General features: G+C 43.1%; 1 protein-coding gene across 1 annotated transcript; it reads left to right on the top strand.

Annotated features, from left to right (window-relative positions):
- Window positions 1–997: 997 nt before the first annotated feature.
- Window positions 998–13,319, top strand: LOC306737131 (protein-glutamine gamma-glutamyltransferase 2-like; the record flags this gene model as incomplete). Its single annotated transcript, XM_079218832.1, is given in 14 exon segments — window positions 998–1,007; window positions 3,766–3,945; window positions 4,899–5,117; window positions 5,530–5,648; window positions 6,417–6,545; window positions 6,674–6,901; window positions 6,905–6,967; window positions 6,970–7,148; window positions 10,359–10,462; window positions 10,534–10,773; window positions 11,103–11,378; window positions 11,463–11,623; window positions 11,878–12,014; window positions 12,646–13,319. Coding segments are annotated over 14 exon segments (2,196 nt in total). The 3' UTR covers window positions 12,797–13,319.
- Window positions 13,320–16,715: the final 3,396 nt, after the last annotated feature.

Consider the following 16,715-nt stretch of genomic DNA (forward strand, 5'->3'; position numbering starts at 1 on the left):
ACAAATATAATATACAAACAAAACCAGGGGAACAAAATAAATGCATAATAGATCAAAAAAGGACATCACTTAAAAGCAATTCTATAAAAATGGGTTTTAAGAGATGCACCACAACGACAATGTGAGGTCATAGAGCAATATATATATATATATATATATATATATATATATATATATATATATATATATATATATATATATATATATATATATATATATATATACATACATATATATATATATATACATATATATGTGTATATATATATATATGTATTGCTCTATGACCTCACATTGTCGTTGTGGTGCATCACCTGTGATTGACAGCTGAAATGACCCATAGATTTAAACCCTTGCTGGTAAAATTATATATTGCATTTCATTGTCCAAAAATAGCATGAAAATACCAAAACTATCAATGTGTATTAATTCCTACTAATGATGTAAATCATGAAAAATGTCTGACAAATTCTTTTTTTTCAAAAAGAGTAGAGTAATTCTATATAACAGCTGGGGTAAGAGGAGGCAATAGTTTTAGACTATTTACAGCAATGGACGAATAGGCGCTCATGAATATTGATGTCAGTATTTATGACTGGGTTTAAATACATTGTGTGATGCAAGATGTTTTTAGTGGAACGTAACAGTAGACTTGTGGTTTAAATGAGCTGCACCCAACACTCACCTCTCACCTTAACCACGACACCCATGGGTGCACTCTGCTCCTCGGGGTCAAAAAGTTCACGCGTCCTTTTTCTTTGGTAACCATCGTCCTGACGTCACGATACGGTCTGTGGTGAATCAGCAGAGGATGCGCGGAGGCTCGCGTACGTGCGTGCGTGTGAGTGCGCGCGGGAAGAGGGTGCGTTCTGCGTGGCGGAGGGTCGCGTCACGCCCACCCTCAGACCTACAAATAAGAGCGAGACAACGGGGAGAGGTGACAGACACACTTCCCTCCGAGGCGGAGCACCACTGACAGCACAGACGCAGCAGCAGCATGGCGCAAGGTACGTGGGACTACTTTCTCTAGATTCTCTAGACTACTTTCTCTAGATTCTCTAGACTACTTTCTCTAGATTCTCTAGACTACTTTCTCTAGATTCTCTAGACTACTTTCTCCACATTTGGCAAAAGTATTGACCATTTAAAAACACGTTCATTAGGAGATGGTTAAAATACATATAGGCTAAATGTTGATTCGTTTGGACATAATCCATATTTATTCCATAAATCAGTCCCCCAGGATTTTGCTTTGAGGTTTTCTTCCCACCAATTCCTAATATGGGAATATTTTAGTTGTAATGCACCTGAAAGTCTCCCTCCCTCTCCTTGTGTGTTGATGCTGTTTGTAGTAATAATGAGAAGTTAATGACAGGAAGGGCAGCTCTCACTAAGCTGTGAGCATGCTGTAAACATTAATCTGACAATAACAAAGGTGGCAAGGTGATCACAGCTGCACACGTCATCACCCTGAGCTGCTTCAACGTGAACTTTTAAAAGACAAGCATCTGAAACATGTTCCGCCCTCTGTTTGAGAAGTTGATTGTTGCTCTGCTGGGACCCTTATAATAGCACCAGAGCCGCTGCCAGTCAACGCACACACACACACACACACACACACACACACACACACACACACACACACACACACACACACACACACACACACACACACACCACCCTACAAATAGTTTACCCTTAAAACCTTGGAAGGACATTCAAAACTCCCCTAAAAAAGTAAGAAGTCAAACTTCCAGGCTGCTCAGAATTGTAAATATGTGTTTGACCTTTGTGTGCAGAATGCTGAAAGAACCAGACTGTTGGACATTCTATAGCAGAAAAGCCATACAATGTGTACTTTAAGGTGTGCGTATTTAACAGAAAATAAAACCTGTGACCTGGAACAGGCTCGTCTGAAGTCATGAAAGAAATGCTTTTGCCATTTTCAATGTTTAATCTTCATGGATTAACTGCCTGCTCGTTTAAATGTATTTACAAAGCATTTTGTTTCAAATTTAAAGTGTCTGATGGAGCTCTGGAGTCAGCATGGGTGTTACCTACAGAGACTGAAACTTCCTTTCATTTCTGATGGGAGCATATTTATTTTTCCAGGATTCTAACAGTGTTTGCTGCACAGTGACCAGCTGGTTTCATGACCTTATTAGGCTCAAGCTGCCCTCAGTGAGACAGCCCTCTGTGTGGGGCATCGTTGGTAAAGTGGGCGTGTCCAGCGTTCAGAGAGCAGGGTCAAGGCTGAGGAATCTTTGTCCATAAGTTTCATATTAGAGAGTTGTGCTGCTAAAAGTTCTCTAACCCAACAAAATAAACTGCAAGCTGCAATAAAATGCATTCAGTTTGCTTTACGTCCCACGTGTGCAGCGTCTGCTCACACGACTGCTTCACCTTCAACCACATGCTGTTGCAATGTTCAGGGAACAAATCCAAAGAGATTTTCTTTTACATCAATTACAAAGCTACACAAAAACTCCACAGAAAGCATGACGTCATTTTCCCATTGCACCGTCAGTCTGTGTGTGTGTGTGTGTGTGTGTGTGTTGGACATTCATGTGTTATTAATCTTTGGACTAGATTTCACATTCTGCACGCTGAGGGTCTGTTTTATTGGACCTCTTGCCATGAGGTGCCAGTACAGTAAAGCTGCTCGCTCTTCAAAGGGAGAAAGTGAAGACAAACGTCTTGGACACGAGTGAGATGGAGAATTTATTTCTTCAGCTGGTTCCTCAGTCTGTTCATCTGTGCTCAAATACAAAGCTGATATTTCTTTGAATTTGGCACAGATCAAATGTACAAGCTGAAGGACTTGAGAACATGCAGGCTGAGCCCAAAGCCCTCATGATGCTCTGCCGACAGTCTGCAGCTGTCCTGCTGTACAGAGCGGCGCCATCTTTAAAGCATTAGCCCCAATTAGTTACACTAACAGGTCTGCGTTTAGGACCTGAACGGCATCAGAGCCGTGAGAACTACGGAGGAATGGAGGACTGCCTGATGGGAAACAGCAAGAAGCCTTTTAACTCAGTCTTTGTTGACCCCGTCTAGCCTTGAAACTACAACCTGCTTCAGGGCTTCTCCTGATACTGAATGGGGAGAGGTTCACCTCCTGACATGTCATGGAGCAGGAGCACCATGGAGGCCTTACGTAGAGGACCCGGACTTTCCCCACAAACAGGAAATCAAAGGGTGGGATCCTTTTAGTCACACGGCGCCCTGGAGAGAAGGAGTGTCTGTGTGAGCGCCCTTCAGAGTGACTCTGTCTGTTTGCCTCCTGAAGCCAGACAGAAAGCACATGTCTCACCATACATGACTGAGTGTCCTGTCGTTTCCACAGAATAATGGTAAACCTTTACAAACATTACATCAGAGGTTTGTAGCATGGAAAGCAGTATAGAAAAAAAAAAAACACATACCTGGCCACATGAAGAAATCCAGCCTCTAGTTAAGCTCCGTGTTCTGCTGTATTCACCCCACGTCGGCATAAAGGAGTTACTTGTAATTGTTGAGCCTTGTGAATTCTATTAAATATCCCTCATCCTATACACAGCTTTTGCTTTACAACCTGCACTTCATCAACACTATGCTGTGGCATTTCAAGTGCTCCGTAAACATATACACTATCCCTCTATTAAATTAAAATCAGATCCAAGAACAGTGCTGAAACGATTGTTCTGTGAGATGTGTAATAGATGTGTAATAGATGTGTAATAGGGCTGTGTGTTAAGCCTTTTCAATGCCCTCTCTTCCTGAAAGCTCTGGACATTGATCGCTGGAACCTGGAGTGCGAGTTCAACAACATGGACCATCGCACCGACCTCAACGGTGTGGAGCGCCTGGTGGTGAGGAGAGGCCAGCCGTTCTCCATCAGCCTGTTCCTTCGCTCCGAGGGCTTCCAACCAGGACTCAGCTCTCTGGACTGCATCGCGGAGACCGGTAGAGACACATCATTTACAACTCATTTTCCTCTTGCGTTGTCCCTGCATTGTACTGCATGCAGAGTTCCTTTAGATGTGTATGTAGGTTTCTGTTAATGTTTTTAATTTGCACTGCATCAGGACATTTGGAAAAGTGCAGTCCAAAGCTTTCTTCCTATTCAGGACGTCACACTTGAACCCACTGTGTGTTTTTGCAGACATTATTTTCTTGTGAGTTCAGAGATGAGAGGGGAAGGGAGCGGTGGTGTTATTTCCCCGTGTCAGAGTCCCTGCTAATGGGTTTCAGCCGCTGTAAAATGTTCTTTTGTTTTTTCTATTGTCAACCTCACCGCCTCCCTTTTTTTCTCCGGGTGTGAGTGAACTTAGCTGTTATTGTTGGGAGCCTCACATACTGTATGCTGATGAATTTGCTGTCAACCCTATTAACACAGAAAAGCATCTGTCTCTTTTCCTCAGTTCATATTTAGATATCTTCTCATGCAGAGTATGATAAGACAGCTGCTGCTTGCCATTTAATCCCAAACAGGAAGTTCTGCTTGCCAACAGGAATGCATGTATAATCATAGATAACATTGTCAGCCTGTGAAAGTCAAATGTGTTTTAATGATTCGAAGTTGCAACTTTAATCTCACCCAATGAGAAGGAAGCAGCCTTTGGTGGCTTCACCGGGTGGAAGATGTGAAGTTAAGACACACAGAAACACAAACGATTTCAAGTTCACGTGATTTACCAGAATGCAATTCTGAACTGAGGGCCCACAGGGAGACTGAGGTCCCAAACAACTGGTCATCATGAAACGCCATTACACAGTTGCATGAGACGGGATTCCAGAGATGTTTGAACTTAATTGGAGCAGGGTTGTGAAAACAGTGAACATGTTTCCATTCCCCAGACTCAAATGTTTCAGGCTTTTCCCACATGTGATCTCACCATGGTGTCTCGTACATGTAGGTCCTCAGCCCTCTGAGCAGTATGGCACCAGGGCCTCCTTTGGTCTGTCGGCCAACATTGACGCTTCCTGCTGGAGCGCCGCGGTCACGAGCCCGCCCGGGGAGATGGCGGCCCTGTCCGTCTGCGCTGCTCCTGACGCGCCTATCGGCCGCTACACCCTGACCCTGGGGCCATCGTGCCGGATCGAGTTCATCCTGCTCTTTAACCCTTGGTGCACAGGTGGGTAAACGGAGCGTACGTCAAGCTGTCATGGCGTGGGTCTTGTGTAGTGATCTGAGGCTACAGAGTGCTTTTACTCCCATAGAGGGCAATGGTAGTTGTTTAATGTAATAAGATACTGATTTTTAAGCAATAGTTCAGAATTTCTAACAGCCTAGAGTTTAGCATAAAGAATAGAAACATGGTAACCTAGGCTAACCAGCTTCTGAATGTAGTTTAATAATGCATGTACAGATAAGGGAGCAATACTGATCTTCTTACACATATATATATATATATATATATATATATATATATATATATATATATATATATATATATATATATATATATATATATATATATATATATGTTCCACTTAGGAGGAGAAGTATGAGGACATTTATTGTGTGGCAATGTGTCTTGGCAACAGGAGATGCAGTTTATATGGACAACCAGCAGAGTTTGGACGAGTACGTCTTGTCTCAGGATGGAATCATCTATCGAGGCAGCTACAAACATCCCATACCAACTCCCTGGAACTTTGGCCAGGTACCAACACCAACACTGACGCTGTCAGCCGCACTTCATCTCACGCCCACAGAGTGGTGAAGGAATATGAAACACTATTCTGATAACAGCAACATATCCACTTGAAACAGGCAATAACTTTCTGATCTTTTGACACTACAATGAACTGAGGTATTTATATCTGACCGTCTGGGTCTGATGAAGGGTGAAGAGCGTTCTCCTTTGCAGCCGCTTCTTTGACATCTGATATACAGTTTGATTAGTTTCAGGGTTCATACACATCTTGACCAATGGATTTCCATGACTTTTCCATGACCAAACATTTAGTGAAGTCTGAGTGTAAACAGTAAAAAGTGAGTAAATGTAGTATTTAAACTAACAATGAGAACACAAAGCATACAGTAAACCTTAAATGACACAAATGAATGAGACAATAGTTTGATTAAAAGAACAAACATTTATATAGATGCCTGTATGTATGCCTGCTTATGTTTTGAGTGTCTTTCTTTTAAAAGCATATTCATTATTTCAAACTCAGCGTAAATGAACGTCATGAACTCATGAATATAACACATTTACATGACTTTTCCAGGCCTAGAAATAACCATTTTAAAATTCAATTTCCCGATTTTCCATGACCGTAAGCCCTGTAGTTTGGCATTAGCGGTGCAACGCGTGTGCAGCGATGGAGCTTCACAGCATGGCGCAGTTACACATGTACTGTCATGTGGTGGCACCATGTCTAACCTTGAGTCTCTCTTTTGATGATGATTATTATTGTCTGTGCAGTTTGAAAGTGGAATCCTGGACGTCTGTCTGAGGATTTTGGATATGAATCCTAAATGTCTGAAGAATCCTGGCAAGGACTGCTCAGGGAGGAGAAATCCCATATATGTGTCCAGAGTGCTTAGTGCCATGGCAAGTTATATTCATCCTCTTTACTGTTTTTATTTGCATGGATAGGTTTGTGTGTACAATGCCGGTGATGTTATTTTAGACTTCCTATGAAAAACACATGTTTTACACTCCTTTCCTTTGCCTGTCAGGTGAATTGTAACGATGACAAAGGGGTGTTGCTGGGGAAATGGACCGACGGCTATGAAGGCGGGGTCAGCCCCTTGTTCTGGAGGGGCAGTGTGGAGATTCTGCGCAATTGGGACACACAATCCTGTCAGCCCGTCCGCTACGGACAGTGCTGGGTGTTTGCTGCAGTGGCCTGTTCAAGTGAGATAGGAGGCAGTGGAGCTTGGTGGTCAATCACCGGAAAACACATTTGATTGGTCTCAAACAGACTCAACATAACACCACATCATCAAACACACAGTTATGATTTATTTCTACATTTTGCAATGGCAAAACTCACGTCTGTTGTGTTTATTCCCCGTTAGTCTCCAGAGCCCTCGGCATCCCCTGCAGAGTCGTCACCAACTACCTGTCAGCCCACGACGTCAACAGCGACTTGGTGATTGAACGCTACATCAACGAAAAGGGAGATCCCATTCAGTCCAGAGAAATGATCTGGTAGGAGGCTCTTTATGTGCAGGGTCTAATACCAGGGCCGTTTAGTAACGATGCACTTTAAATGTTTTAACAATAGAAAAAAGCTGTAGACACATCACAAGGATACATATGGGTGTAACATTAGGAGGACTATTGTGAATTATTTCAAAGTGAGAGTAAGACATCTGAGACTTTATTATTCAATTCAGTTTATTTCATATAGCCCAACATCACAAATACAAGTTTGCCTCGGAGGGCTTTACAGTCTGTAACATAACATCCTGTCCCGGGACCTCGCATCGGATCAGGAAAAACTCCCCCAAATAAAGATAGTAAAAACCCTTTCACAGGGAAAAAAGGGGAAGAAACCTGAGGGAGAGCAACAGAGGAAGATCCCTCTCCCCGGATGGACAGAAGCAATAGATGTCAGAATGAATAACGTAACAGAGTTACAGCACATTCAATGAATATGACAGAAACTATTCATATAATGAGTAGTAGGCATAGTCCATGATCCAGATTAACCATGATCCATGAAGCAGAAGGAGGTGGAGAGGAGGGGGGGCATCAGCAGGGCCATGGCAGCAGGCAGAACTGGTTCCATCAGCAGACCCATAGCAGCAGGCAGGACCGGTTCCAGACAGCCACGAATCCATGGGGGAAAAAAGTAGAGTTAGTAATGTGCATTAAAGAGACAATAATTTATCCAGAAGGAGAGAAAGAAGATGAGGAGAGGAGGTGGGAAAGAGGAAAAGAAGAAGAGAAGAGGAGAAGAGGAGCTCAGTGTATCCTAAGAGCAGACTAGGCGTATAGCAGCATATCTAGGGGCTGGACCAGGGCAGACCTGAGCCAGCCCTAACTATAAGCCTGAAACAGCCCTAACTATAAGCGCTATCAAAGAGGAAAGTCTTAAGTCTACTCTTAAATGAGGTGACTGCCTGCCCCCCGGACTGAAAGTGGAAGCTGATTCCACAGAAGAGGAGCCCGATAACTGAAAGCTCTAGCCCGCAACCTACTTTTTAACACTCTGGGAACCACAAGTAACACTGCATTCAGTGAGCGCAATACTCTAGTGGGGTAATATGGCACTATAAACTCCTTAAGATATGATGGTGCATCACCAGTTAAGGCTTTGTAGGTAAGGAGAAGGATTTTAAATTTGATTCTCGGTCTTACAGGAAGCCAGTGGCGAGCAGCTAGTACAGGAGTAATGTGATTTCTCTTCGTGTCCTCGTTAGTACACGAGCTGCAGCATTCTGCATCAGTTGGAGAGATCCAAGGGATTTACCGGAGCAGCCTGATAATAAGGAGTTACAGTAATCCAGTCTTGAAGTAACAAATGTGTGAATCAATGTTTCTGCATCGCTTTGAGACAGGATGTGCCAGATTTTTTTAGATGTTCCGTAGGTGAAAAAAGGCGGTCCTTGAGATCTGTTTCACGTGGGAGCCAAAGGACAGGTCCTGGTCAAAAATAACTCTGAGATTCCTTACGGTGGTGGTGGATGCCAGAGCGATGCCATCCAGAGAAACCATATCATCAGATAATTGATTTCTGAGGTGTTCTGGGCCGAGTAAAGTAACTTCAGTCTTGTCCGAGTTCAGCAGCAGGAAGTTGCAGGTCATCCAAGTTTTGATGTCTTTAAGACACACTTGAAGTTTAGCGACCTGGTGGATTTCATCTGGCTTGATCCACAGATATAGTTAAGTATCATCGGCATAACAGTGAAAGTTTAGGGGGTGTTTCTGATAATATTGCCTAAAGGAAGCATATATAAGGTGAATAAAATTGGTCCAAGCACAGAACCTTGTGGAACTCCATGACGAACACCGGTGGTCATCGAGGCCTCATCGTTTACAAATACAAACTGAGATCGATCTGATAAATACGACTTAAACCAGCTTAGTGCTGTACCTTTAATACCAATCAACTGGTCTAGTCTCTGTAATAAGATGTCATGGTCAATGGTGTCGAATACTGCACTAAGGTCTAACAAGACCAGAACAGAGACAAGTCCTTTATCAGCACTAAGGTCTAACAAGACCAGTACAGAGACAAGTCCTTTATCAGCACTAAGGTCTAACAAGACCAGTACAGAGACAAGTCCTTTATCAGCACTAAGGTCTAACAAGACCAGAACAGAGACAAGTCCTTTATCAGCACTAAGGTCTAACAAGACCAGTACAGAGACAAGTCCCCTATCTGATGCAACTAGAAGGTCATTAGTAATTGTCACTAGTGTCTCTGTGCTATGATGCTTTCTAAATCCTGACTGAAACTCCTCAAATAAACTATTGTTATGTAAAAAGTCACACAACGGGTTTGCGACTACAGTATCTTAGAGAGGAAGGGAAGGTTAGAGATAGGTCTGTAGTTAGCCAACACCTCTGGATCCAGAGTGGACTTCTTAAGAAGAGGTTTAATTACAGCTACTTTAAAAGAATGTGGTACATGACCCATTAGTAAAGACCTATTGATAATATCTAGTAGAGAGGCGCTAATTAAAGGTAAAACTTCCTTAAACAGCTTCGTCGGAACAGGGTGCAGGGGACTGGTAGAAGATTTAGAAGTAAAACCATTGAAGACAGATTGATGAGGTTGATAGTAACAAATCCATCCAGACACACAGCAGGGCCCACAGCCTCCTCCATGGCCATCCCACCTGAGGATGGACCGGCAGTAGTCGAGGGCAGGAGATCACCGATCCTGTCTCTAATAGCCAGAATCTTATCATTGAAGAAGTTCATGAAGTCATTACTACTGAGGTCTGTAGGAATCCACGGATCCACCGAGCTATGACTCTCAGCCAGCCTGGCCACAGTGCTAAAGAGAAACCTAGGGTTGCTCTTGTTTTTCTCTATTCGTGATGAGTAGTAGGCTCCTCTGGCATTACGGAGGTCCTTCTTATATGTTCTCAGACTATCCCGCCAAACCGACCAGGTCGATTATCTTGCCTCCCATATGGCAATATGACCACAAATTAAATTAAATATTTCTTATGGAATGAATAGAACAGTATTCAACCAGATTTACTTCCCAATACTTTAGTTTGGAAGATCCACTGATTTAACTATTGACTATTTTGCCATACAGTTTACAACATTTTAACCCTCATAGTAGAAATGTAAATAATACAGAAAAATCTAATAATGACTTCAGAACCAATGATGAGAAGTCTTTATTGAACAAACAGAAAGTGTATGAACCCGTGATGGAGAGTATCGTATCTGTAGGAACTACCACTGCTGGGTGGAGAGCTGGATGACCAGGCCGGACATCACATCTGATTTTACTGGCTGGCAGGCGAGTGACCCGACGCCTCAGGAGAAAAGCGAAGGTAACGGACCGTCAATGAGCCCATGAGGCCTTGTGTGACCGAGGCACATCCTCACCCTCATCTCCCCTCAGGAGCGTACTGCTGCGGCCCGATCCCCGTCAGGGCCATCAAGGAGGGCGAGCTCACCTCCAAGTACGACGCCCCGTTTGTCTTCGCTGAGGTCAACGCCGACGTCGTCACCATCAAGAAGAAACCAGACGGCAGCACATCCAGAGTTACCAGCACGACGGTGGTGGGCCAGACGATCAGCACGAAGAGCGTCGGCAGCGACGCCAGAGAGGACATCACTCATCTGTACAAGTACCCCGAAGGTAGAGAGCACTGCTGCATATACTGCACATGTAGATACACATCACAGGAGCTGGTGCTATCAATAAATATAATATATTATTACTGAAACTATATACAAACCTCCTCCTCTTCCAGCCGCTAACATCAAGGTCACTTGCTGGGTAAATTCTTACATGTCAGTATTTGTGTTAATCTTGATGCAGTTTTTTAAAGAGGTTAGGTTTAAGCTCCTTTACGTAAACATGCAATTTATCAGGTGAAATGTAGAGAACTGACATGCTTTTGGATGCCAGATTCTTCTGAAGCTCCAGTTGTCCACTGTGTGCTTTTGTTGCTGGTATATTTCCAGGCTCTGATGAGGAGCGGAAGACTTTCCAGAATGCCAACCACCAAAACAAGCTGCTCCAGAAGCAGCAAAACCAAGGCCTCGACCTCGCCATCAAAGTGACATCGGACATGAGGAAGGGCTGCGACTTTGACGTGTTTGCTGTGGTTACAAACAACACTCCGAGTGAGAAGAAGTGCCGCCTGGTCTTTGGATCCTGCGCCGTTTCCTACAACGGCTTTCTGGGAGATAACTGTGGTTTTAAAGATCTGCTTAATGTTGAACTCTCCCCAGGAGCAGGTGAGCCAGGTCACAGCGAGGCGTTCACATGTGGATACTTTGTGCTCCCTGTGAGTCTGTAACATGTCGTATGTGTTCTTCCAGAGCGGCGAGTTCCACTCAGGCTGAACTACTCTAAGTACGGTGGCCTGCTCACCGAGGACAACTTAATCCGTCTCGCAGCTCTGTTGATGGACAAGTCCTCAAGCGATGCAACGCTGGCAGTCAGAAACATTGTCCTGGACAATCCTGAAATCAAAGTCCGAGTGAGTACCATGAAGTGCAAACTAGAGATATAGACCTGGGTTGTGCCAACACATTTACAAACGTATTGTCCAATTAAATGCAATGTCAAAGTCATAACAAGCCCTGAACATGTATAGAAAAGTGAAAAAAGACCAATGGTATTTGTATCAGGATGAAAGTATTGGAACACCAACACCTGTTCCCACATATGAACAAAGCCAGACCCAACACTAACTTTGGGTAACTAACACCTGGATGTGATGGCGCTCTGCAGATCCTGGGCGAACCGAAGGAAAATCGAAAGCTGGCTGCAGAGATCACCGTCCGAAACCCTCTGCCGGAGCCGCTGGAGAACTGCTGCTTCAGCATCGAGGGGGCCAACCTCACGGCAGGAAACGTCATCTCTGAGAGGTATGAGCGCCGGAGACGATCCTTCTTTACTCTCAGAGATCACCAACTGACCGGCCATGCATCTAGCAAATTACTTACTAAAAATGTTTTCTCTCCAAGACAAAAGAAGCAGGGAACAATATAAAATGTTTCACAAGGACAACACACAGGCCTCTCGTGTCCTTCTAAAAATCATCTCATTTGTGGTATGGAAGAGTTTGACATGTGTCATCGTGTTTTAATAAGATGTGGCTGGGTGTGGCCCTGTAGTCAGGACAGAAACGCCAATGAGACGGCTGGTTCAACAATAATCCCTCGATGATTTAATTGAATTAAACCAAAATAAGGAGAAGCCAATCAATGACTTTAATCCTGACGACATGAGTCAGGCATGGTGTGTCTGCCAGATGTGTTTTCATGGCAGTACAATAGATCGGACAAAGAATAATGAAACTGTTATTAAAGAATACTTATTTTGTATAACCTTTAGTCCTCTGCTGAGCTCAAACACTGCAGCTCCATTCATATCATCTCCATAAATAGTCCTATGTCAGTGGCAATTGATTATCTAAATATTTATGCGATCATACGACTGTAATAAATCCCGCTGAGTGTGTGACACAAAGTTAATATTTAAATATTTACCTTCCAGGCTGGGCTTCTCAGTGGGACCCGGGGAAGATGCCAAGGTGAAGATCTACTTCACACCGACCCGCTCTGGGCTGAGGAAGCTGGTGGTCGACTTCGACAGCAACACGTTGTGTCATGTCAAGGGCTACAAAAACGTCATCATTGGAACATAAAGCCTTTCAACCTTTACAGTCCAACAATAATACTGTTACTCTGAAGTCTGAACTGTTCATCCGAGAGGCGGATGCTTTTAATACATAACATGCTTTTCGATTCAAATACTTGAGAATCTCCCTGTATATCCTGATTGCTTATTAGTGTATATCTTTCTTTATTCCGAACCATAGATATATGAATGTGAACGCTTTGTACTCATTAAGGCTAATCAAACATGTGCATGCACAACTTAACACATGTGCTGTGATCTGAAGTGATGGTGAGCATTTTAGGTACCATTTACTGTTTTTAAACTTTTTAAGTGCCACGATGTAAAGACTTGTCACATTATATTGTGATAATGTTTCAACCAGTCCGACTTTTCACACAATCTTTGACCTTGCTGGACAACATGTGTTCAACTGAGAGCACAAATGCAAAGTGTACATCTTATATTTTAATAATTAGTGCGACTATCTACTTACTTTGAACTAGTGGTTCTTCTGACATAAAACAAATCAATAAATATATATGCATGTCTGTGTGGGATTCATTGTCCTCAAGTTAGAGGAAGTGCTGCCCTCTTCTGGCCACAAACAGTAGTTGCAAGTATTAAAACAGGCTTCTGTAAAAGCAACACAGCCATTCAAGTGTTCAGATCATTTTGAACAGGATACACAAACCTGAATGATAATGAATATCATTTTACACTTTTACAAGCAAAAAACCTATACTATGTTTGAGAGGGACGCAGAAAAGGTTGATTTCCCATCCACAACATGTAATAGGTTAAAATAAAGTGTGATTTAACCTCACAGTTCACATTAAGGACGCATACGGATCCACAAACGTGTGAGTTTGTTCCGCCAATAGTACTAAAATACAACACTGAATGCCAGAATAAGGACAGAAGAGCCAAGTCCTTTCAAAGGGTTGTATTGAACAGAACAGATACCAAACAGCAGCACTTACAACAAACAGTGGAGAGGAGAATGAGATTCAGAGGACAACAAGTTATACTGTGGTTGAGAAAGTTATGACAAAGGTTTGGAGACCTGAACGTACTCGTGCACAGTAGAGGGAACCTCTCGATAACAGCAAAAGAATGTATATGACCTTGATGAGGGGAAGGAATGTGACAAACATTGTAGTGTAATAGTGTTGAAACAAATATTACAATCATGAAATGCAATTTGAAAAGTTCTCATGTGGATGAAAAAAAGCTTAATTTAGTATTTATGATATTTCAATGATAATTCTGAACTTTAACTTTGTGAGGAGAAGTTCTGGCCATTGAAAGCGTCCCGACCAGACAGACATTAAAGAAACACGGTGACATGAACATAAAACTAATGCAATAGGTGGAAAGCACATAGACAACAAAACAAAAAGAAAACAATCATTCATTGGCATCCAAACAGCAATATGAGAGACAGACAAACACACAAAGAGTCCAGTGACGTCCGACTCTGTGGCGACGTGTAGCTGATGAAGTCCCTCTGGAGACTGATGAAGTCCCTCTGGAGACTGATGAAGTCCCTCTGGAGACTGACGAAGTCCCTCTGGAGACTGATGAAGTCCCTCTGGAGACTGATGAAGTCCCTCTGGAGACTGATGAAGTTCCTCTGGAGACTGATGAAGTTCCTCTGGAGACTGATGAAGTTCCTCTGGAGACTGATGAGGTCCCTCTGGAGACTGATGAAGTTCCTCTAGAGCAGCGGTCCCCAATCCCCGGGCCGTGGCCCGGTACCGGTCCGTGGGTCCCTTGGCACCGAGCCGCAGAGAATTTATGAAAAAAAAAAACATCCGTCTGTGCGTAGCCTCAAACGGAACCTCTTGACATGTGTCAAGAGGTTCCGTGATACGTTACCCCAAAACATGAAACTCAAAAGTCTGTTTCAACTTAGCTGCATTTTAATTAAAAACCACAAAATGCATCTTCAGGACACAAGGTATTACAACATACATAACCATTCAGAATATTCAGCCATTTTTAAACAGACTCAACAGCTTTCATGCACAAACAAAAAGTCCAACAACTAAGAAGTAGTTTAAAAAAGGTTCATTGTTTTGGGTTGATAGCCTGCTTTGTATTGTATTGTTTGAAAAGAACAGCTTATACTGTGGAAAGAAACACTTTCACGGAGGAAATGGGTAAGGGCAGCGGTGAATTGAAGATGGTGACGTGGTAAAAGTAGCAAGAAGACGGAGGAAAACGAAAGCTAAGTTACACGGAGCTAACGAAAATGGAGGGAAACGATGCTGCTCTGCGCAGCAAGGAAAAAGGGCAACAGATCAAAATCCTTAGAAAGGTAATTCAGAAATACAAGGAAATGCTAGAAAAGTAAACAGAACAAGGTGCTGTTAGACAAGAACTAAGAGTCTTCGCAAAACAAACAAAGTGATGAAGATGATGATACAGATTTAGCTGTTAGACGTCCTAAACGGGCACGAGTTCCCACTGAAAAAATGCTAGCATACCGTAAAGAAGAGCAGAGCAAACGGGCAAAGAGACTTGTTAGCCTTTATGAACAGTGGAAAGCCCCACTGATAAAAGTGATTGTGAGAAGATGTATATGTCACAATTAAAGATATTAACAATGAAAATGTATGTTTTTATCTCTACACAAAAAAAATTTCGTCCTGGACTTGATCTGTATTTGTTTAAATGACTAAAGATTGTGCATTTCTTCCTTAACAAGCTGTATCTGTGTAATCTCAGCAAATCTTCTTAAGACAATGCGCACAACAAACATTTCATCGCTGTATTTACTCTGCAAAGTAGTGGTGGTCACGTGACTGAATTTCGCCTCAGTCTTTCTCCGGAATGAAGCAGCCGATTTTAATGGGGCAAACTGACCCGACTTTTAGACAAACATCATCACTTCTGGAGCGCCGTTTTCGGGCGAAATATGAGGATTAAACCCCCTGACCTCCTCCGAATTGTAGATCTGCCCTCTCCGCTTCCCCAACTCCATCTCCGGGCTAAATTGGCTAAATTTAACCGGGAGATCCTTGCCAATTTGCGTCAAAGTGACTCGGTTAAGTTGGGACCCCGGTTCACAGGCACCTCCTGAACCGAGCTGATTGAAGACTGCGAACAGCGCCGTCTCTCGCATACTTTCTGCCTCTGTGAAACTGCGATATCAATAACCACCGTGCAATACAACACAATTATGACTGATGGGCCTTCTTGTTAACGTTTTTTCACGTTATAAACTGTACTCAGGATTGTGTCAGGAATATTATTTATTTTAGACTTAAGATTTGTGTCCAGTGAGATGTTGAGCGTATAGACTTTGCAGTTAAACATTGTGTTGCTACTCCAGATGATTATTTCAAAGAAACTATGAATAAATCAATTCCAAAACAGTATTGATCAAGAAACAGGCCAATAATATAAATATACAATCCTAATGATACATACCCAGCTGGTGGATTCACAGTTAAAATCAATTCAGTGTAAGTCTTGATGATTGTTTTTATGCTACAGTGAAATCACTCAAAAATATGAATGATTGCTTAAAGACACTTGATTGTGCTTAATAAATATTGTAATAAAAATGTGCTGAAAATCCCTCCAGGTGGGACAAACTGCCTACCCCAAGCGAAGGAGTTCAAGTATCTCGGGGTCTTGTTCACGAGTGAGGGTAAGGTGGAGCGGGAGATCGACAGACGGATCGGTGCGGCTGCAGCAGTAAAACAGGCGCTGTACCGGTCCGTCCTGGTGAAGAGGAGCTGAGCCGGAAGGCGAAGCTCTCCATTTACTGGTCGGTCTATGTTCCAACCCTCACCTATGGTCACGAACTCTGGGTCGTGACCGAAAGAACGAGATCTCGGATACAAGCGGCCGAAATGAGCTTCCTCCGTAGGGTGGCCGGGCTCACCCTTAGAGATAGGGTAAGGAGCTCGGACATCAGGAGGAGCTTAGAGTCG

The sequence above is a fragment of the Taurulus bubalis genome (genome assembly GCF_910589615.1).
Source record: "Taurulus bubalis genome assembly, chromosome: 5".
NCBI classification, from domain to species: Eukaryota; Metazoa; Chordata; class Actinopteri; order Perciformes; family Cottidae; genus Taurulus; species Taurulus bubalis.